At 43.1% G+C, this 22,551-nt stretch overlaps 1 protein-coding gene across 5 annotated transcripts in view; it reads right to left on the bottom strand.

Annotated features, from left to right (window-relative positions):
- The window catches only part of GRIK5 (glutamate ionotropic receptor kainate type subunit 5), a 359,271-nt gene that overhangs the window by 48,993 nt on the left and 287,727 nt on the right, over positions 1-22,551 (bottom strand). For 4 of the 5 annotated variants that reach the window (XM_033914745.1, XM_033914744.1, XM_033914746.1 and 1 more), the window contains 5 exons: positions 22,336-22,501; positions 21,024-21,202; positions 20,735-20,788; positions 19,313-19,474; positions 15,907-16,059 (listed from right to left, as the gene is read on the bottom strand). In XM_033914745.1, the coding sequence (XP_033770636.1) occupies positions 15,907-16,059; positions 19,313-19,474; positions 20,735-20,788; positions 21,024-21,202; positions 22,336-22,501 (714 nt within the window). The remainder of the gene's footprint in view (positions 1-15,906; positions 16,060-19,312; positions 19,475-20,734; positions 20,789-21,023; positions 21,203-22,335; positions 22,502-22,551) is intronic. The other variant, XM_033914747.1, reaches the window with a different exon arrangement.

Genomic DNA, 22,551 nt, shown 5'->3' with positions numbered 1-22,551 from the left:
GCTAGGCAGGCACAATCAATTTAAATGGACAGGAAGCTCTCCAGCCTGTTTAAGTCACTTTAAATATCAACCCGCATGCTTATCAGTCTACCCCTGCCATTCATCGGTCTTGATTTATGAGCCTAATTTATGAGCCTAGTGCTAAAAATTACTGCCAGGCTCCTATCTTCTTTCCCCTGCCCCAAATCTTCCCCTGTGGCCACCTACCTCTTATGCTCCTAAATTCAAGAGTTTGGGGAGGGAGGGGTAAATATTCAGCTGGTAGTAGTGAGCATTTTGTTGACCACCGCCAGTGTTATTCCCGGATATTCAATACCGAGCCATGTCTGTGCTTCAGCACTGAATACTAGTTAAATTGATATTCAGCATTTAGCTAGCTATGGGTTGCCACATAAAGACAGGACTGTTTTTATGTAATCGCATTTACTGTATCTGGCTACCCTGGTTGTTTAAATGCTGAATATCAGCACTTAACAGGCCAAGTGCAGACTCTGCTCTTAGATTAGAACACCGCCCACATAACTGTTCAATGAATTGTAAAGCACTTTGGATGAATCTCTTCATAACAAGGTGATTAATAAATCTAAAATTATAAATAAATAGCTAGTTTTCACTTGGGCATTAACCTCTAATTTTCAGCAGTGATAACTTGTTAAATGTTTCAAGTTTCAAGTTTATTAAAAGTTTGATATGGTGCCCTAGAGCAGCAGCCATCAGAGCGGTTTACATAGCACATAAAATAGCCTTCGTTAGGCAGGAAATAAAATGATAATAGGGAAATAATAGGAAAGATGGAAAGAGATGGAACTTCATTCATGATAAGACAGTAAGAGAGGTATAGATGATAAAATCATCTGAGTGTCAGTGCTAATATCCTGAAGAACAGGTCACACATTGCATCCAAGAGCAGACCCCCTGAGAGAAGTGTGTGAGAAAAAAAGGTAAAATGGGCAGGGTTAATCACAAAATGCACCTCTACATAAAACAAAGGTTTAAGGGCTGTTCGAAAACCAGGATAGGAACGTTGAAGTCTAATTTCAGGGGGTAATGAGTTCTATAAGGTAGAGCTCATAACACTGAAGATTCCGGAGTGAACTGAGTCATAGCAAATTAGTCTCTGAGGACCTTAAAGATCTGGTAAGGAATTAAATACTGTTAGGATGGGAGGACATAAGAGAAGTGGAAAACCAGTGGTATAAGCTGAAAGGAGCGATAAAAATGGCTACGGACCTTTATGTGAAGAATATAAATAAAAACAAGAGAAAAAGGAAACCGATATGGTACTCCAAACTAGTGGCGGAGAAAATAAAGGCAAAAGAGTTGGCGTTCGTGAAATATAAAAAACCCAAGAAGAGGAGTGCAGAAAGGACTACAGGGTGAAACTGAAAGAAGCCAAGAGAGAGATACATCTGGCGAAAGCGCAGGCGGAAGAACAAATGGCTTAAAATGTAAAAAAGGGAGACAAAATTTTTTTCAGATATATTAGTGAAAGGAGGAAGCTGAAAAATGGAATTGCTAAACTAAAAGATGCTGGGAACCGATATGTGGAGAGCGATGAGGAAAAAGCAAACGTGCTAAACAAATACAGTCAAACCTCGGTTTACGAGTGCACCGGTTTGCGAGTGTTTTGCAAGATGAGCAAAACATTAACAAAATCAGCACCTCAGAAACCGAGCTTGACTAGATTTACGAGCGCCACACCCCGCCGCGATCTGGCATCCCCCACTCATCCACCCAAACACATTGCCTTACCCCCATCTGGCACCGGCACCAGCACCAACGCACAGGACATGCCGGTGCCGGTGCCCGAAGATCTGCTCTCTTCCTTGTGCTGGACCTTGAGCATCTGGAACGAATTATGCTCTTAAACCAAGGTTCCACTGTACTTCTGTTCTGTGTGCACAGAAGAAAATCCTGGAGAAGGACCGAGATTGTCTGGCAAAGTAACACGAGAAAATGGAGTGCCTATTATTACATGCCTATGATTACAACTGGCAAGCAAGTAAAAATCACCTGCGGGGTTACACATGTTGAACTGTGGTTCAAAGTAATACTCCATCCATTTAATTGTAAAGAACGCCCTGCAAAGGACATCTTGCAAAGACTACACCACCCGCAGGGGAAATGTCCCAGGGTTATAACTTCATCTGTGGGGGCAGGTATAGTTTGTAGAAATTAAGGTGATAAAATTTCTTTTAAGTTTTTACCTCTGGTGTATGCAAATTGTGGTGGTGTCTGAAAGATGTGATGAAGTTGCATTATATGCCCAAATTTCAAAATGCTTTTTCTGACCGTCTGGTATAGTAACACGCAGGTTACCCGCTCGGTGACGGATTGTTGTTGAGGTTGTAACAAATATGATATCTCAGCCCATCTTGCCCGCTTCTACGCTCTTTTGATGGTTGACCACGGGTAACCCCATGCTAAGAACCTTTGTTTTAAAATGTTAGCTTGTGTTTCGAATTCATCTAGCGTGGAACAAATTCTTTTTAAACACAAGAATTGTCCGACTGGAATGTTTTGACATAGATGCAGGGGATGATGGCTGGTGTAATGTAATAAAGCATTTCTGTCTGTCGGTTTTCTGAAAATGGTATAGGCAAAACCTTCAGGACCACGAGAAATTAATAAGTCCAAGAAGTAAATCTGGTTAAAATGTGATTGAAAAGTGAATTTCAAATTATTATCACACTGATTAATCCACGTAAAAAATTCTTCTAATTGTGTTGTGTTCCCCCTCCAGACAATAAAAACGTCATCGATGAATCGTTTCCACAATACTATATTTGATTGCCAGGGAGTAAATTTCAAAAATTGTTCCTCAAAGGCTGCCACATATAAGTTTGACACATCTGGGGCCACCGTGGCCTCCCCCCCCCCCCCCCCCCCCCCATGGCTGTGTCCTTTATTTGTAGAAAATATTGATGTTGGAACAGAAAGAAGTTTTTCTTCAAAACAAATTTTAGTAATGTTACAATGAAAGAGTGGGTGGTTGGACTGGTGCAGCTCTTTTATCAAGGACCTGTTGTATTACTTGTAAGGCTCTCTCCTGCGGAATATTGGTATACAATGCCTCTATATCTGCTGTTACTAGTAATATCTGTTCCTCATTAGATATGTCACATTGATCTAACTTCAACATGAAGTCAGTAGAGTCCCTAATATGAGATGCAGAAAGGGGTACAAAAGGACGTAAAAAGGTATCCACATATATCGATAATGGTTCAAGTAGTGACCCTTTAGATGAAATAATCGGACGACCCGGTGGGTTATATGAATTTTTATGAATTTTAGGTAGCAGGTATAGTACTGGTGTAATAGGATGTTGAACTGTTAAGAAAGCAGATTCTTTTTTAGTAATATGACCTACAGCTAAAGCTTCCGCTAATACCTTGTCTATATCATCTTTATTTCTGCAGATGGATTGTGATCTAAAGGGTTATAGAAGGCCCTGTCAGAGAGTTGTCTATTTGCTTCCTGCACATATTGCTCACGATCCATAACTACTACAGAACCCCCTTTGTCTGCTGCTTTGATGATTAAAGATGTATCTCTTTGTAATTCAGTAAGGGCCAATTTTTCTGATCTGGATAAATTTTGATTTCTTAAAGAAAAAAGACAATTCATTTGAACATCCTGTATAATCAACTTTTGAAATGTGTCAATGAACGGATCTATTACTCCCAGGGGTAACCATTGTGAAGGACCCCGTACTCTAGATTCATCTATCTGTGGGGGGTTGTCTTTGAAAAATACCTTCAATCTTAACACACGGAAAAAACCGCTTCAGACTTTCATAAACTGTAAATTTATCCATTCATAAGGTTGGTACAAAAGACAATCCCCGTTCAAGTATGCCAACTTGTGTTTGTGTTAAAGATTTAGATGATATATTTATTACTGCCATCTCTGGTGTGACCAGGTGACCGGACGTGCTTTATGTGTTAGCGTCACACACTCAAGAGCTATGCCGTAAGATCAAAGTGTTCTGGATCCTGCAGAGCAATAGGACCCTGCGTGATCAGCTGGGGATGACATGGAAGTCTGAGACCTTGATCTCTTCATAGACGGACCAGGTCTGTATATCACAGTCATCTTGGCCAGTCTGGTGCTATTAGAATCACTAGCCCCTGGTGCACCATGATCCTGTGTGGAAGTCTGCCTATCATGGGCCATGGAGGGAAGGTGTTGTACCAGGTCTACCAGGCCTTTGCCTCCTGGCTTGTATATTTGACTAAAAAACCGAGCCGCCTTCTTGTTGGCTGCTGATGCCATCAGATAGAATGTCAGGCATCCCCATGATTCACAAAGCAGGTGAAAGTTTTCTGAGACAGTGATCACTCACTAGGATATAGGGTTTTCTGGCTGAGGAAATCCACTTGAACATTGTCCACACCTGCCACATGTGCCACTGAGAGTGCCAAGAGATGGGTCTCTGCCCATCAAAACAGCATATGGGCTTCCAAACATAGGGCAGCACTCTTGGTGCACCCCTGGCAATTGACATAGACTACCACCATTGCATTGACTGAGAAAACTTGTACCGCTCCTGTCTAAGAACACCTGAAGCGCCGGACAGATGGCTCAAAGTTCCAAGCAGTTGATCGACCACTTCCTCTGGGAAGAAGACCAGTGTCCCTGAACCAGACGCCCCTCGCAATGTGCCCCCCCAGCTGTATAGGCTAGCATCCATCATCAGTATCACAAATGCAGATATGCGAAGGGGAACTCCTCTGATGAGAGACTGGGGCTCCAACCATCAGGCCAGATTTTGCCAAGCTTTTGCTGTCCAAGGCAGCTGCTGCTGGAGCGCATCCCTCTGTGGGCACCATCAGGAGAGGGGCATATTCTGGAGCAGACACGAGTGCACCCTTGCCCAGGGGACAAAGTCCATGGACACAAACATTGATCCCAGCACCTGCAAATAATGCCTGGCCATCAGAGCAGTCTAACTCTGAAACTCCCATATCTGATGCAGAAGTTTCTCTCTTCAGGCTTCTGTGATGAATGCTTTGCTTTCCTTTGTGTCAATCAGATTCCAGGTACTCCATGATATGCATCTGCTCCAGATGGATTTTCTGAAAGTTGACCACCCTGCCTAGCTTCTGCAGTAACTGAACACTTTTTGAACCACTAGTCTGCCTTCAGATTTGGACTGGACACTTATTAGCCAACCGTCCAGATATGGACGAACTTGTATTCCCACTCTGCACAAGTGTGCTGCAACAACCACCATTACTTTGGTGAAGGTCTGTGGCACTGAGGCCAGCCCGAAGAGCAAGGCTGTGAACTGGAAGCGTTCCAGCACGTGGAATTGCAAAAACTTTCTGTTCTCTGGAAAAATGGAATGTGTAGATAGGCCGCTGTCAAATCCAGGGAGGTAAGAAATTCCAACAGTGCCACTGACACAATCACCAACCTTACTGCCTCCATTTGGAAACGGGGTATCTTGAGGGCCGCATTTACTGCTTTGAGGTCTAGAATTGGCCTCCAGTCTTCTGAGCCTCTCTTGGGTACTTTGAAGTATATTGAGTATCAGCAGCCTTTGTTCTGTTGCTCAGACTTTGGCTGTTTTTTTATTTTTATCTTTTCTGGCCTTCCAGTCAGAGAGTCTAGAAAAGAGTCCAGAAGCTCGAACTCGAGCTTGTACCCCTCCTGTATAATGTCCAGCACCCAGCAATCTGTGGTGATCTCTGCCCACATTCCCCAATAGGCAGATAATCTCCTTCCAATGTGTGGAGGCAAAGCTGATGGCTTGGCATCATAACTGCTTCTTGGGAAGTGTGACAGAGCGGGATCCTGAAGATTGGGGATGCCTGAACCATCCAAATCTTTGTCTGGAGTCTTGAAAAGATCTCTGGCTCGAAGGCCCAACTGAGAATTGTCGCTATCGTCTAAAGGTCCAAAAAGTACCGCTACCTGACCCCCTCTGGGCTTGAGGTCTGCTGTCTGGTAAAGGCTTCCACTTGTGATCTTGCACACTGGCCATAAAATCATCCAGACCTTTTCCAAAGCATAAATGTCCCTTAAATGGTAATTTACACAAGGTCGCCTTGGAGAAATGCACCGCCCAGTGTCTGATCTACGGCATCCTATTGGCAGAAGTGAAATAAGCAGCCATTTTGCTCACAACTCTGAAAGGATCAAACAGAGCATCAGCTACATAATCCACTCCAGACAATAGAAACTGGTGATCTCTCTTGGCAATTGCATCCATATCACATTTTTAAGAAAGATCTAAAAACATTTTTGTGTGTTGATGCCTTTCCATAGATACTGCTAACTGATTCTCCATGCACCATATAATACCCAATCGGAGTTAATAGACCCTACATTAACCTTCTGTATTCTTCTTCCCTTTTGTTTTCCTATCTTAAATTGCAGTTCTTCCCCCTTACCATCCGTGTGATGTGATGTTTTTATCAATTTTTAAGTTGTGCAATGCAATGTTTTTACTCATTTCTATTTGACACACTTTGTTTATATTTATGGTTATTAAAAACTTTATATACCGCATAACAGCCTAAAAAGGATCCAAGCCTATACAATGTATAGTTCACATTCATTAAGAAAAGAACTCCAATGAAAAATAGGAAAGGAAAAAGACAATTGAAAAAAACTGTGCTTTTAAATGTCTTTTAAAATTTATATATGATTCTTCTTTTCTCAAGTCTATGGGCAAGTTATTCCATAGCCGTGGAACTAAATAAAAGAAGGCGCAATCTCTAGTTGATGAAAGATGTGCCTTTGAGATATGAGGGACGACTACCCTATTGTCATTCAAAGATCGTAATAAATGCCTTGGGGCATAAAATAACACCAAGTTAGAAAGATATGAAGGCTGTAGCTGAAATAATGCTCTATGTGCCAACATCAGGATCTTAAATTTGATCCTAAATTCCATTGGAAACCAATGGAATTTTAAATACAAGGGTGTCACATAATCACGAATATATGCACAGCCTAATAATCTAATCGCAGCATTTTGCACTGTTTGTAAGCGCTTCAGCTGTCCTGACCCAATACCTGCATATACTAACGGCTCCTTTTACGAAGCTGCATTAGGGCATTGAGCTGGCATTAGTTCTAGCTGCGTAGAGTGTGGTGTAGCGTGCAGTAATATCCTGCATGCGCTAAAAACACTAGCGCACCTTCGTAAAAGGAGCCCTAAATTACCATACTCTAACTTTGACAATACAAAGGCATGAATTAATGTGTGCAATGATTTCTCATCCCCAAAATCTCGAATGGCTCTAAGCTGTCTTAATGCCCCAAACCCTTGAGCAACCACGGTTGAAACCTGCTCCTTAAAGTTTAGATCGATCAAAAAAAGGGGGTATTTAGGATCATTTATACGATATTTCCTTTAAAAAACTTTTCACCCATTAGTGTCATATTTCTATTTTATGATTTAGTATAACATGTATGCTTCCACTACACTTTATACCATTCGTATGGTGCCCCACTTAATCAGCAAACTCACCCACATGAGAACTAAATTAGGAGGTTGAAGTATCATAAAAATACTCTATTATCAGTAAAGGGACCTCTTATAACATGGATGATATTTCAAGTCCTCATCTTGAATGCATACAGTGTAATCATTTACTTCAAAACCTCCTTCCTATCCTTTAATTTCTACATTTAATTTTATTTGTAACTAACTTTGGGTTCAAATTTTACTGTTTATAAATATCAAAAACTAAAATCAATTCATCAATGCACTACTTATTAGCAAATGCTAATAATTGAAGAAGAACAGCAACACTTATCTTAATAGCTTTTTTGCTGATGCCAGCATTGGAAAAATATGAACTACCCGACGCTCAACTTCATCTAGAGCAGGGGTCTCAAAGTCCCTCCTAGAGGGCCGCAATCCAGTCGGGTTTTCAGGATTTCCCCAATGAATATGCATGAGATCTATGTGCATGCACTGCTTTCAATGCATATTCATTGGGGAAATCCTGAAAACCCGACTGGATTCTGGCCCTCAAGGAGGGACTTTGAGATCCCTGATCTAGAGTGTCTCAGCTATTAATCAGCCTTCATCGGGGGACAATATAGCTGCTGTGCTACTTCAAAGTTTAGATGGCAATCGATTATAATCCCCAAGTACCTGAAACTATTTACTAGCTTTATACTATAATTATTTAAAGAAAAATCTAATTGTGGTGTCGCCTTATCTAATCTAATCTAATCTTTATTTTATATACTGAATCTAATCCCTAAGGAGCTCGACTCGGTTTACAGTTCGTTAAAAAAATGAAACATAACAAGTAAAAACTGTGGGATAAAAACAGAAATTGGTTAGGTTAGATGGATGGAAAAAGTTAGAAAAAAGTATGTTGAATTGCTTAAAATTACTATTCCACAGCTAAAATCAAATTAACTATTGTGAAAACAACCAGGTTTTTAAACTTTTTTGAAATTAAAATAATTGATCTACCAGTCTTAGAGAATTTGGAAGTCCATTCCAAATTCTCACCAATTTAAAAGTAAAAGATTTACTACGCTTCCCAGTGCATTTAATACCTTTCAGAGAAGGAAATGCTAATTTGTGAATTGTTGTAATTCTTGAATAGCAGGATCTAAAGGAATTCCCACTAAGGGGAATCAAAGAGTCAAATTTTCCATAAAGGAGTTTGAAAACCACACATGCACACTTGAACTATATCCTATGATGGACCAGAAGCCAATGGAGTTTTCTCAGGAATGGAGAAACATGGTCGTACTTTCTCTTTCCAAAAATAAGTTTAGCTGCTGTATTCTGTATTAACTGGAGACAATATAAACTGCCCTGTTTAATACCCAAATAAATAGAATTACAGTAGTCCAACTGGGCCAACACAATAATAAATAATGTTTTTGATAACATGGTGCCCTGACTTTCCTCAGCATGCACAAACTAAAGAAACATTTCTTTGCTAAGGAATTTATATGGTCATTAAAAGTGAGAGAGGAATCCAGAATAATACCCAAAACTCTAGAAGTGAAGTCAAGTTGTAATATAATATTTAATTTCAATATAATATTAGTAGGGAGATTAACTAATCTAGGTCCAATCCAAAGCAGCTATAGTCTTGGACATATTTAAAACCAATTTATGTTCACTCAACCATTCTTCTATTCTATTTAAGGCATCTAAAAGAGGACCTAAATCTAAAGTTGCAGGTGATAGTCTATAGACTAATAAGATGTAGTCTGCATAAATATATGTACTGATTCCTAGTTCCTGAATTCATCTTGCCAAGGGGCTCAGAAAGATATTAAATAGAACTGGTGATAAGGCTGACCTTTGAGGTACTCCACAATATAACAATCTATCCTGAGATATTGATCCTTCAGTGACTACTCTAAAAGTACGTCTTCGGAGAAATGCTGAAAACTAGTCCCAAACTACTCCTGTTAAACCAATCCCTCGTAAGAAGTTTAGCAAAAGACCATGATCCATTAAATCAGACATTAAACTCAGATCTAATGAAACTACCATTGCAAAATTCCCCCCATCCAAGATTGAGTGAACCTTACTAAGAAAGCCTGCTAACATTGTCTCAGTACTAAGCATTGATCGAAACCCCACTTGTCTTGGGTTAAGTACATTTGTTGATTCGATGTAAGACACCAGCTGTTCCAAAACTATCCTCTCTGTTAATTTTGTAAAAAGCAAAGATTAGAAACTGTTCTATAACTAGCTGGATTCAACATATCTAAATCTTTCTTCTTCAAAATCGGTTTAATAATCGCCTTTTTCCAACATGTTGGTACCTCTCCACTATTTAGACTATTTTGTATCATAATTAAAGCTAAAGCTAGTAGACCTTGTCTAGAACTTGAAAGCCATTTTTAAGGCACCGGATCTAAGTCACAAAAAGTGACATGCATTGTAGTAAGTAATTTTTCCAATTTGGATAAAGATGGTAATTGAAAAGCTGACCAAATAGATTTTACTAAACATACAATAAACTTCTTTAAATCAGTCCTCAATGGTTCAACTTCACTGATTTGCAAATTTTTCAACCCTGATTGTAGGTCCAAAATTTTTGAGCAAAAGAAATCAGCTAATTCATCTGCCTCTAGCATTATTTTAATCCTTTTATTGGAGTCCCCATTTCTTTAGAGATGGTATGATAGAAAATAGTTGTTTTGTTTGAACTCTCACATTTTTAATTTTTTGTAAGAAAATAATCTCTCTTTGTCTTCTTTATTTCCCTATTATAAATATTCTGACTATTCTTACAATGCCCCCTAGCTGAACTTGTTCTTCTCTTTTTCCAAACTCTTTCTGCCCTCCTTAACTGCCTCCACTTAGACACGTGGAGTGGCATAATCAAAAAAAGCGTCTAAGTCCCCTTTTGGCCTAAGTCCTTAAACATTCAACGCAGAAGCAGGGAAAGTGTCCATAACCAAAACAAACGTCCTTGTTTTGATTATGGCCTTCCTCTGCCTAAACGCCCAATCTCCACTATGTCTACAAGTACACCTATAATGAAACAAAAAAACGCCTAAGCCCCAAACGTCCAACAGAAGGGCTTTTAGGCGAAGAGGAGCCAGTCCTTCGCCTAAAAGCTGGATTCTGTAACCGATGTCTGTCAAAAACAACACCGGTTACAGAATCCCCCCCCCCCACACACACACACACACAACCATCCAGGCAGGAGGGTGCCCAAACCCTCCTGCCATGTCGAACCGCGACACCTCCCCCTCCCAACAACATTGGGGCAAGAGGGAGCTCAAGCCCTCTTGCCCCGGCCAACCGCGGCACCCCCAACAATATCAGGGCAAGAGGGAGCACAAGCCCTCTTACCCCGCCAACTCCCCGACGATATCGGGGCAAGAGGGAGCCCAAGCCCTCTTGCCCCGCCGACTCCCCAACGATATCGGGGCAAGAGGGAGCCCAAGCCCTCTTGCCCCGCCGATTAACATCGGGCCAGGAGAGAGCCCAAGCCCTTCTGGCCCCGACGACCTCCCTCCCGCCGCTACTTGAATGGGCCAGGAGGGAGCCCAAACCCTCCTGGCCCCGGCGACCCCCTACCCCCACCCTGCACTACATTACGGGCAGGAGGGATCCCAGGCCCTCCTGCCCTCGACGCAACCCTCCCTCCTCCCAATGACCACCCCCCCAGAACCCCTGATCACCCTCCCCAGCCGACCCGCGACCCCCCCAGCCAACCCCACAACCCCCCCACCCCCACCCTCCTTCCCCGTACCTTGTTTCAAGTTGACCGGACAGACGGGTGCCAAACCTGCCTGTCTGGCAGGCAGCCAATGGCAGAATGGGGCCGAATTGGCCCAGCCGTCCCAAAGCCCCGCCCACAGGTAGGGCCTAAGGCACCTGGGCCAATCAAAATAGGCCCAGGAGCCTTAGGCCCCTCCTGGAGGCGGGGCCTGAGGCACTGAGAAGGGAGGTACGCTTGGTAATCTGAACCACCAGAGAAACCACTTTCGGTGGAACATAGAGCTGGTTAAATTCAGCATCCATCGGATAGAGCTTTGCCATTGTTTGGACCACCTGAAGGGGCCCCTCTGGGACCTCCCAATGGTCCATGAGCATATTTGTAATCTCTTGATCAGAGGGAAAACAGGTGGTTTATGCTTTTGTGCTGCTTATAAGCGAGTACTGTGTAGTAGAGGACTATGGAATCTCTATCTTTAATTCCTGGAGGGATTCCATGATCCCCTGCCAAAAGTGCTGAAGGCATGAACAGACTGTGCACAGTTGGGTCCTCTCCAAGATAGGGAACCTCCACCAGATCCGGATAAAGCCCCCCCCCCCTCTCTGAGAGCTGAAGCTGCATCTCCTGGTATAGAGGATCCTGACTGGGAGAGTAAACACATTGAAAGAGAGCCCTCTCCAGACCACTCTTCCTCAAACTGGACCTCCTCGCCTTGCACATGGCACTGTTGCTGGGAAATTACACTAATGGGGGGGGAACCCCTGGCACCAGCATGGCCATGATCCCCAAGAGTTTCACACATCTCTTATTAATCCTATTAGCTTCAAACATATTAATGAATGCAGGGGGAAACCCCATTCAGACTGCACCTGCAGATGCTCACAAGTTTCGTTATGGGGTTTTGTGGCTGAGCCACGGCTGCGCCTCATTGGGGATGCACTTGTGCTGTTCCCTGGCTCAAACCTGGACTTTTTCCTGGCCCTCACACCATCTGGGCACTAACACCGCCATGAAGGATTACATGTACCCTGCAAAAGTGGGACATAGATGATTCTCAGACGGCCCACTGCAAATTTCACATAAATTCAAAGTATCCTGGCCTAAGAAGTTCCATCACACCTGTTTTTTAATGCAAAATTGAGGTGTTTTGAGGCAGATAGAGGCTTTTATTTTCAAATTAGGAAATCCAAGATTGCTGCCAGTGATTTTAGCGCCAAAAACGGCCTGGGGGAGCTTCACTGGGATTCAATAACTAGCAATTTGTGGATTTTAGAGGTGGGGAAACCTGACTCTAACCCCAAAACCTGATTTTAAGACCTCCCCTCACCTATTTTGTTTTTCAGGCTGTCAGCCTGTTACTCACTGTATCATGCTGTGTGCTGGGAGCTGCAAGTGCTGAAGCTGCAAATAGCTTACAGGGAGAACTTCTGCCTCAAAAGCCTGGAATCTGTACTGCTTATGTCTTTGGATTACCTCTCGGGCCCAACGAACTGGCCGGAGACCTGAACCTCCACCAGATCTCATACATGCAAAAGGGGGGAGGAAACAGTCAGCCCCAATCCTGGAAAAATCACTATAGAGCTACTCGGCCTGCACTCAAGACCACTGGGGCGAGCAATGATCCCTAAGGAACGGTTTCCGAGCCCCCAAACTGGTATTGCAGGCTGTCCAAGAGGGTGCACTGCAAAGCAGCCTGCCTCTTGAAAGCAGACCTTCGACCCCAGAATCTGCGCTTTCCTGGAGGCAGAGATATCCCAAGATTGGGATCATCTGCAGCACCAAAAAAAACCTTGCATACAGTAAAAAAAAAAAAAAAAGAATATAAACACGAGCAGAAAAGACCAGCTCCTACTATCTCACTTGTAGAGAGACAACTGAAGAACTAGAAGACAGTCCAGAGGGATGGGAGGTAGTACAAATGAATGCTTATGAGGCTTTCTACAAGAATTCTCGCGAGAAAGGATTGTCTATCCACAGGTTCAGGAATAGAATGCCTGTCACACTAGAAAGAAGGATGTTGCAATAGTCTAGTTGATTGATAACAAGGGAATGAATAAAAACATGAAGTGCTTGTTTTGTAAAGAGATGGTAGATAGAAGAAATCATTTTGAGTTTACAGAAACAACATTGAACGATTGAAGAGATGATGCGTGATATCTACATTGAAGTTTTGGTACTGAAGGATTAATTTTGGAATTGTGTCATATCAATTTTCTTCAGTGTTTTGTATGCAAGGATTTCTCTTTTTTTTCTGTTTGATGTGAGTAATAGCAATATAAATTTCTCTACTACCAGGCACATTGTGAAATAATACAAAACCTTTAAAAAATTCTAACTCAACAGACATGTAGCAAACTGATTTTCTTCATAAAAGTGGTTAAGAGATTCCAATAAATGCATGCATAAATAAAAATATGGCACTAATTTCTATGATTCAAACATGAATCCTACCTAAGAATAGGCAGCAGTACAAATATTATATGGGGCTCTAATACACCAATATACTTACTACTATTAAAACAAAACAAGTGGGACTTCTACATAGAAAATATATGCAAACAGAATGCCATATCCCTGTCACATACAAAACACCAGACAAACCCTCAACAAATACAGAATAAGGGATCACAAATTAGAAATAGTAATATAAAGATAAAAACTGAACTGGAACCCCAAGAATTCAAACTAGGCAAGTACCATAACATGGGAAAAATAAAAACTGAAATGCAATTCCTCTTGAACTGAACAAAATACAAAGACATCCAGAATGCATATTTTCCAATGCTAAAATATCCCAGTTAATAAATTCAGAATAAAACACTTTTTTCAAAATTTTTTGCCTGGGCATTGTATTTTTCCATGCATGTTGGTCCCAGTTTCTCTTTTCTGCTTTCCTGTTTGCTTTCTGCTCTCTTTCTAGTGGGTGCTATCCATTTGTCCTTTCTCCACTTACCTTCCATCTTCTTCCATTTCCTCACTACATTCATCTCTGACATATTTCCTCTTTCACTTTATTCTGTCTGCCACTCAAATTTTATACACTAATTCTTCAGTTCTCCACCTATATTTCACTTGCCTATCAACCTTCCTTCGCCTCTTCTCACTCACAAACTTTCCTGTCTCACTTCTTCCCTGACCTCCTACTTCTTTCTCGTTTACCCACTCACCATCACTACACTTTTACCCTCAGATACTCACTGTCCTCTCTTTACTCATCTCAGACAACTCCCATGATTCTACCTCTGAGTATCCCTACTCATTCTCCTCTCTTACACCATTTCCTCTCTCTCTTTCTCCACCCACACTTGTAGCCTAACATCTCGCTCTCTTTCTACCCCTATTGTCCAATACCTATTGTCCAGCATCTCCCTGTCCCCCATGTGTCTCTCTTCTACTCTCTATGGTCTAGCAAATCCATGTCCCCTCTCTCTCCCCTTTCCCCTTATGGTCCAGAAACTTCCTGACTCCCTCTCTTTCCTGCTCTGCTCTCCCCTCATAAAAAGTACAGCTTCAATGTTCAGCAAAGCAGTGGCTCTGAGGAGAGAGCAGCTGCAAGATACCCAGCCCATTGGCAGAAGAGGCAGCTACACAACACAAACCTCAATGCCATGCTCCTTCCCAGAGTGTGTAGACAGTAAACTATGCACTGGATGTGAAAGCCCACTAAATATGGTTTACTGCCTTCACAGCGTATGAAGGAGCAAAGCATTGGAGTTTATATAGCTGCATCTCCTGTGGGTCCAGCATATCTCCCTCTCTCCTGCATCCCCTGCAAGTCCTGCATTTCTCTCAATCACTCTCTTCCTCCTCCTCCATTGGTCTGGCATTTCTTCCTCTGTCCAATCCCCTTCCCCCAGCATCTCTTCACTCTCTCCTAGTCCCTCATCTATTGTCTGGCATCAATCCCCCACAAGTCCAGCACCTCTTTCTCACCCTTCCCCATGACTCTAGCACCTCTCACTCTCAGCCCTCTGCGAGTCCACTTTCTCTCCTTTAGCCTCCTTTCTGTGATTCCAGTACCTCTCCCTTATTGTCCCCTGTTACTGCTAACGGTGCAGGAAGAGTAGTGAGATGTGAAGGAGATCTATTCTCTATCATTCATTCACACCTCACTACTCTTCCAGCAACAGTAGCAGTAACATGCTGCCAGGCTCAACCCAAAGCATTTTTTCTGCCAGGTCCCACCCACACATAAACAGGAAGTTGCTTCAGTGGGGCGGGATGTGGTATAGAAAAGGCTCTGGGTTGACCCAGGCAGCGTGTTACTGCTACCACTACTGGAAGAGTACTGAGGTTTGAAGGACTGAGATGGGAGGAAGGTTCTGGGCTCATGAAGAAGAGTGGGGGAAGCTGAAAGAAGCTTACAGGAGGAGACATGAGAACGATAATGCTACCTTTAGAAATAGAACAAAAAATGAAAAAAACAGACAGTGACCACATGGCACAGGAGCTGCTGCTCTGCCTGTGTGCCAGCCTTATGCAATACTTCTTCCGTGTGCTTCAGTTGAGAACTGTCATTTTAGTTGACAACTAAAGTCTGGGATACGGAGAACATCAACCTAGCAAGACTTCCCCTTTCCAAAACTTTCAACCCTAAACACTTAGAGCTATAATGATGGATGGAGAGGAGCCTGTGTGTGCCAAACCAGAATGGGAATGAGCCCAGCTAAGACCCCCCACCTCTATCAGCTCAGGGATGGGGGGGGGGGGTTGTGAAGGGACTAGATCTCACCATGCGCAAGTAGTTCATCAGGCTGGTGCCGTGTTGCCAGATATGTGAAGTTTTACATGAAAGTTGTTTCACACCGATCTCCTGACTCCGATTCAGCTCTCTGACGGCATTCACCACCACATGCACAGCATCAAACATGAGTGCAGAGGACAACTGTAGAGAGAGGTGGAAAGATCAGAGCGGGGAGCAAGGGGGTAGATGAAGGTGAATTAAGAGGGAGGGTGGGATGACATAACAGAGAGATGGGAGCGCAGAGGGAATATGAGAGATAGTGAGAGGAGGAAAATAGAAAGAACAAGTGAAAGAGCGAGAGAAAAACAAAAAGAGTGTACAGAAAGTGAAACAGACAAAGAGGGAAGGAGATGGAAAGAGAGCAAGGAAAATGGAAAAAGAGAGCATAAGAGACAGAAAAAGAGAATGATAGAGACAAATACAGAAAGAGGGTTGAAAGAAGGAAGAAAAACAAACAGAAAAGGGAGACACAGTGAGTAGAAAAGGACTATGTATAATCCTTAGAAGAACAAGAAAGTGGCTAGAGAAGGACAATATGTTACGTTCTATAAGTAGACTAGAAACATAATCTGGCAAAACACTGAGGGCCATAGTTAATAATGTGGACTACTGTTAAGATGTGTTATTTTACTGTTAAGCCCAATTATTAGTAACTAGCTCTCACTGCATAAATGGGACCTATGCTAAAATAACGAGTTAGTGGTAAAATAACACATTGTAAAGGCAGCCCACATTGATAACTTCCCCCCTTAATGTGAAACGTTTTGGGCCTAGATCAGGGATCTCAAAGTCCCTCCTTGAAGGGCCGCAATCCAGTCGGGTTTTCAGGATTTCCTCAATGAATATGCATGAGATATATGTGCATGCACTGCTTTCAATGCATAGTCATTGGGGAAATCCTAAAAACCCGACTGGATTGCGGCCCTCAAGGAGGGACTTTGAGACCCCTGGCCTAGACGCATAAAGTCAGTGATCGTTGCTAAACCAGTTTTGACTGCTTTAATGACAATTGCATTTGCCAACCCAATGCACAAAACAGCTCACCGCGTGTTTTTCCTCTCTATTGCCCGTTTTCTGATCCAGTCATGCAAATTAGCTATTTAATATTAAAACCCCCATGCAAATTACCTGAGCGATTGACGTACTAACATTGTTGGCAATGCACAAAAAAAGTCATTTTAAAAAAGCGACGCTTAACTGTCTTACCGGCATTTTTAAAAATGGGCACAGATGCTGATTGGGTCAAGGGAGGGACAATCAAGGTCTTGGGTTCCTCCCCTTACATCACATGATGCACTGAGGAGTGAAGGCCCGTCATTTTGGATCAATGAGCCTTGTTGCTGGAGGGACCATGCTTCCCTTCTGCTTCCAACTTCTCAAAAAGGTACCGGGAGGTTGGGGTTCGGGGGAGCATCCAGTGGAAGGCAGTGGGCATTCCTCCTGCCTTTTAGGGAGAGGAAGGGGAGGGGAGGAAATGGTTCAGGGAGGCGGAACATGGTGCAGGGGGGGCCTCCATTGGCAAGAGGGACATAAGAACATACGAATAGCCTTACTGGGTCAGACCAATGGTCCATCAAGCCCAGTAGCCCGTTCTCACGACGGCCAATCCAGGTTACTAATACCTAGCCAAAACCCAAGAAGTAGCAATATTCCATTCTACCGATCCAGGGCAAGCAATAACAGACTATGGACTTTTCCTCCAGGAACTTGTCCAAATCTTTCTTAAAACCAGCTAAGCTATCCGCTCTTACCACACAGCCTCTAGCAATGCGTTCCAGAGCTTAACTATTCTCTGAGTGAAAAAAAATGTCCTATTGGTTTTAAAAGTATTTCCCTGTAACTTCATTGAGTGTCCCCCTAGTCTTTGTAATTTTTGACGGAGTGAAAAATCGATCCACATGTACCCTTTTTATTCCACTCAGGATTGTAGACTTCAATCATATCTCCCTTCAGCTGTCTCTTTTCCAAGCTGAAGAGCCCTAACTGTTTTAGTCTTTCCTGATATGAGAGGAATTCCATCTCCTTTATCATCTTGGTCGCTCTTCTTTGAACCTTTTCTAGTGCCACTATATCTTTCTTGAGATAAGGAGAGCAGAACTGAACACAATACTTCAGATGAGGTCGCAACATGGAGCGATACAGGGGCATTATAACATTCTTAGTCTTGTTAACCATCCCTTTTTTAATAATTCCTAGCATCCTGTTTGCTTTTTTGGCCACCGCCGCACTTTGGGTAGAAGGTTTCATCGTATCGTTTACTCTCTGTTGAACAGCACATCTTGCATGAGAATCGTGTCCCCAGGGATTCCTACTGGCCCTTGCGGTCATGCCCACTTTGACCATATGCACTGGTAGGTGCTTCTGTGGACAGGACATCGGTGGCCTGTTCTATAGACACCTGCAGGCGCCTACATCCCCCCTGCCAATTTTTCTTGTGCGAGAGGGGGGGCAGTCGACAAGGCAGGAGGGAGTGGGCATCTCTTCTGCTGATTGTTTCTCATGTGAGAGAGGGGGTGGGCATCCCTCCTGCCAATTTTGCTGAAGCAGTGGGGGGTGCGGTCCACATGCTGGTTAGCTGGCGAGACATCAGGGAGGGCCATCAATGATGGAGGGTGGGGGGCTTTTTTATTTTTAATGGAGCAGATATTGTGCATGTGTAATATACACACAGCATCTGTACCCATAAAAAAAGGTTTCCTGCCTCAAACAGCTGAGTGGCAGGAAACCTCTCAACTGTTTGGGCTTCTCCTGCCAGCTCTGCTCATGTGTGACAGTCACTCTCACAGTGATCAATCAGACAGGGAGACGGGGATTATGACGAACCTCCACACGAATCATTTGCATGCAAAATATTTAGTACATAAATAGCTCTTTTAGAATAGACCCAAAATTGGAGCTGACCCACACGGTCTTACCGATCCTGTTTAGTGCATCTAGCTCTCAGTCTCTGGTAATCAGAGCTAATATTGTGATGTCACAATGCCTCATTCCATCAATCAGAGCCAGCCTCCTCAGTGATGTCACAATGGCTTCATTGCCCTATACTTTATTACATATAGGAGTGATTTTGATTTCTAGAAACATTTCTTTTTTCTTTATTTAAGGGAAGATGTTATCAATGTGGGCTATCATGAAGATATATTATTTTACAGTTAAAACCAGTTATTAGTAACTAGGTCTCATTGCACAAAATGGGATTTGTGCTAAATAGCATGAGTTAGTGGTAAAATAGATATTAATGGTAGTCCATAATATTGTCTTTATTGCATTCCTATATTTTATAAAATTTCCTTTCAACTCTTTGACAACATATATACAAATAAGCAGGTCAATAAATCTGAGGGGCTGGCCCACGGTATGGAGAAGAGGGGACAAAAGGGGTCAGAGGACTTACCGCTGGGCCAGGGTACGGGCTGACCTCACAGTTCTCTCTCCAGGACATATTGAGGCTACGCACAAACTCTAAATAGAAGGGGTGAGTAGTATTGAACATGGAGAAACCCAGGATGTTGGAGTGGTCGTCCACAATTCCATCCAGGTGCAGTATGGGAAAATCCTGCAGAGGAGTGAAGATCAAACACTACAGCACCAATACATCTCAGTGGCAAAAAAAAAAGATTCTGTCCATTCAGTCTCACTGCATCACATGGTGCAGGGAATAAAAATCATCCTTGCTATCACATGCTGCAGGAAGAGGGAACCAGATTTAGCTCATGCTTTTCTCAGGAGTTCAAGATGAGTTATATTCAGGTACAGTAGGTATTTTCCTATTACCAAGGGACTTATTGTATGATATAGGATTGCACCTGAGGCAATAGAGGGTTGTGACTTGCCCAATATGGCAAGGAACCACAGTGGGTGTTGAACCCTGGTTTCCCTGATTCTCAGTCTAGTCCTCTAACCATCCAGCTACTCTTCCACTGCAGGTACTTACACCCCAGGTACTTCATCCATCCTATCTCGTATCACATAGTGTAAGGAATAAATTCTATCCCCAGGCATTTGTATTTCTTCTATTGGGTTTACGTCTCCCTCATGCAAACACACATATAGAGAACTGATAACACTATTACATGATTACAATATCACACACAAATTATTGTGCCTTTAATCAAACTCTTCCAAGCTATTTAGTATATTTTCTTTTGGGGAGGTACATAGAGGGTCACATCTTAAAGATTCTCCTTCCCTCCATGTGGCTTCATTCTAGAAAATTAAACAAATAGTTTGATTTGCATATTAATCTACATACTTATCCATACATTTGCATACTACTTCCAAGAACATCTGTACATTTCCTACATGCAGATGAGATCTCTCAACCCCTTCCCTTCCCCAGCATCTGAAGTCCTGGATTCTTGGGAGACTAGTTGCACTGTGAGGGTTGGGAGATCTTTATTACCCTCCCCCAGCACTACTATGATAAATGGTCTCTGCAGCATATTGGCAAAGTGGCCTGCAGCTCTTGAGAAAACCCAATCCATCTCCAGAGGTTCATTTATATCAATAATTAAAGAAGTAGAGAAATAATTCCTCCTTACAAAGAAGAAGTAAGAATACTATCCGTTCACTCTCCCACAACCCACTCCCAATAGTCCTTCCTGTCCTTTCCAGAGCTTTGGATTGGCCAGACTATTCTGGGGGATGTGGATTAATCCCGCGCACTGCAGCCTCTGAATCAACAGCAGTGAAGGACAAAGCAAGGGATGTGGGTGCAAGTAAAAGATAGTAGGGGTGTATGAATGTGTATACACACAGATACACAGACACTCTAACAACCCACATTTGATGCAGTGCAGGGTCTGAAGCCTCTTACCATGGTTGTAAGAATATATTTGTAATGTGCCGAAGTCATCCCCAGCTCAGAAGCCTGAAAGGGGGGAAAAAAAAGAGAAAAATAATGTGGAAGTAATACAACTATTAGCCACCAGGTGGCATTGTCAGAGAATGTGATGCCAGATAGAGCTGAACACAGACACCGCTTCTTCCCAGAAGTGCTATTGTCTGTGGGACTATTGCATGTGAACTTCCTAGCGGCAGTGCCTCCTGTCAGTGGGATTTTAGCAACAGGAGCTTCCTCACAGCAGTACCCCCCTAAGCCTCACCTTCTTCAGAATGACATATGATACGGAGGCATTAGCATCAATGATTACAGTGGAGATCTTGTCATCGCGAATTTCCTTCAGAAGTGGTGTGGGGTCATTGCTGTCATCCAGCATACGGATGGAGAGGGTTTCCTTTGAGATGAGGAACTGGCGGATCAGCTCCTCCAACCTCAGAAGGCCTGCAATGTGAAACACAATGAAAACCGTTGGCAGGGGTCAGATAGAGATGTCCTGGGAGCCAATCTTGTTATATGGCTGCAAGGAGCCAGGAGCAGGGAGGGAAGCTGTGGATCCCCGTCATGCTCCCAAACTTACACAGGCTTTAAAGGCTATTATCCACATCACACATAGATGTCATGGTATGCATACACATACCTCTGTACATCTAGAAAAACAGAGCTATGCACACATGTGGATAGAGACAAATACACAGAAAGCACCCATTTGGAAACCAACACAGAAAAATGCCCAGACAGATATACATATACAGATACACAAATATGTACTCAAACATATACAGAGATGTAAACATATGGGCATAGAGACACTTAAACAGACATGACTGGGCAGAGCAAGGGAGAACAAACACAACTCAGGCCTCTCTGCTATGCCACACAGCCAAAACAAAGGGGCAGGGAAGGATTGACAGGGTGGGAGTGTTAACCTTTATGCAGAATTGGAAAGAATTCAGATAATCATATAGCCCCCCAAAGTACAGTTTGATGTGTGAGAGCAGAGGAAGAGCAAAGATCAGAGAAGGAAAACAAGTTGTGGGGGAGCCAAGGTGAGCAGTGGGCAATGGCTAGTTGAGGGGAAAGTGATTCTAAGGAATGGTAAAGAAGTGGTGAGTGTGTGGGAAGCTGTGGAGAATGGTAGAGCAGTACTGACAAAAGAGGGAGCTATAGGGAATGGTGGAGGGATTGTGACCATGAGGGGAGCTGTGGGGAATGGTGAAGGAGTTCTGGTCATTGGGGGGTATGCAAGAAATTGTGAAAATGTGTTGGCTACAGAAGGGGGCTGTAGACAATGGAGGAGAACTGTTAGTGGGGGGGGGGGGGAAGCTGTAGGGAATGATGGAGATTGCACTGGCAGCGGAGGAGCTGTGGGGAATGGAGGAGGAATGTTGGCTGTTAGAAAGTTTAGGAAATGATGAAAGAGTGCTGGTTATAAGAGAAAACAGCAGTGAGTATTGGAGGAGCTCTCACAACTCTCTTTCTGGTCCCAGACTTTTTCTACTCTCACAGTGGTGCCTGAGCTTTGCAGAGTTGATCTGAGTGATGAAAAGCAAGGTGAGCAAAGTCATAGCTCTTACACTCAGCCTTGGCACAGATGAGGCTTGTAGATGGATAGTTGAAAGATTTCAAGATCCGTCCCACAGCCATACTGATGTCCTCATTACTTGGGTACAGACTAACTGAGGCAAACCGCAAGTATTGGAGTTTAGGCGTCTCTTCTGGACCCACCTTCACATGAGGGATCTGGGAAAAAGAAAGATTCACATTTTCAGAGTCATAAAGAGAGGATGGGA

This window comes from Geotrypetes seraphini, chromosome 11 (assembly GCF_902459505.1).
Source record: "Geotrypetes seraphini chromosome 11, aGeoSer1.1, whole genome shotgun sequence".
NCBI lineage: Eukaryota > Metazoa > Chordata > Amphibia > Gymnophiona > Dermophiidae > Geotrypetes > Geotrypetes seraphini.
The sequence above is the reverse complement of the archived record's forward strand: the minus strand, read 5'-3'. Positions and strand labels throughout refer to the sequence as shown.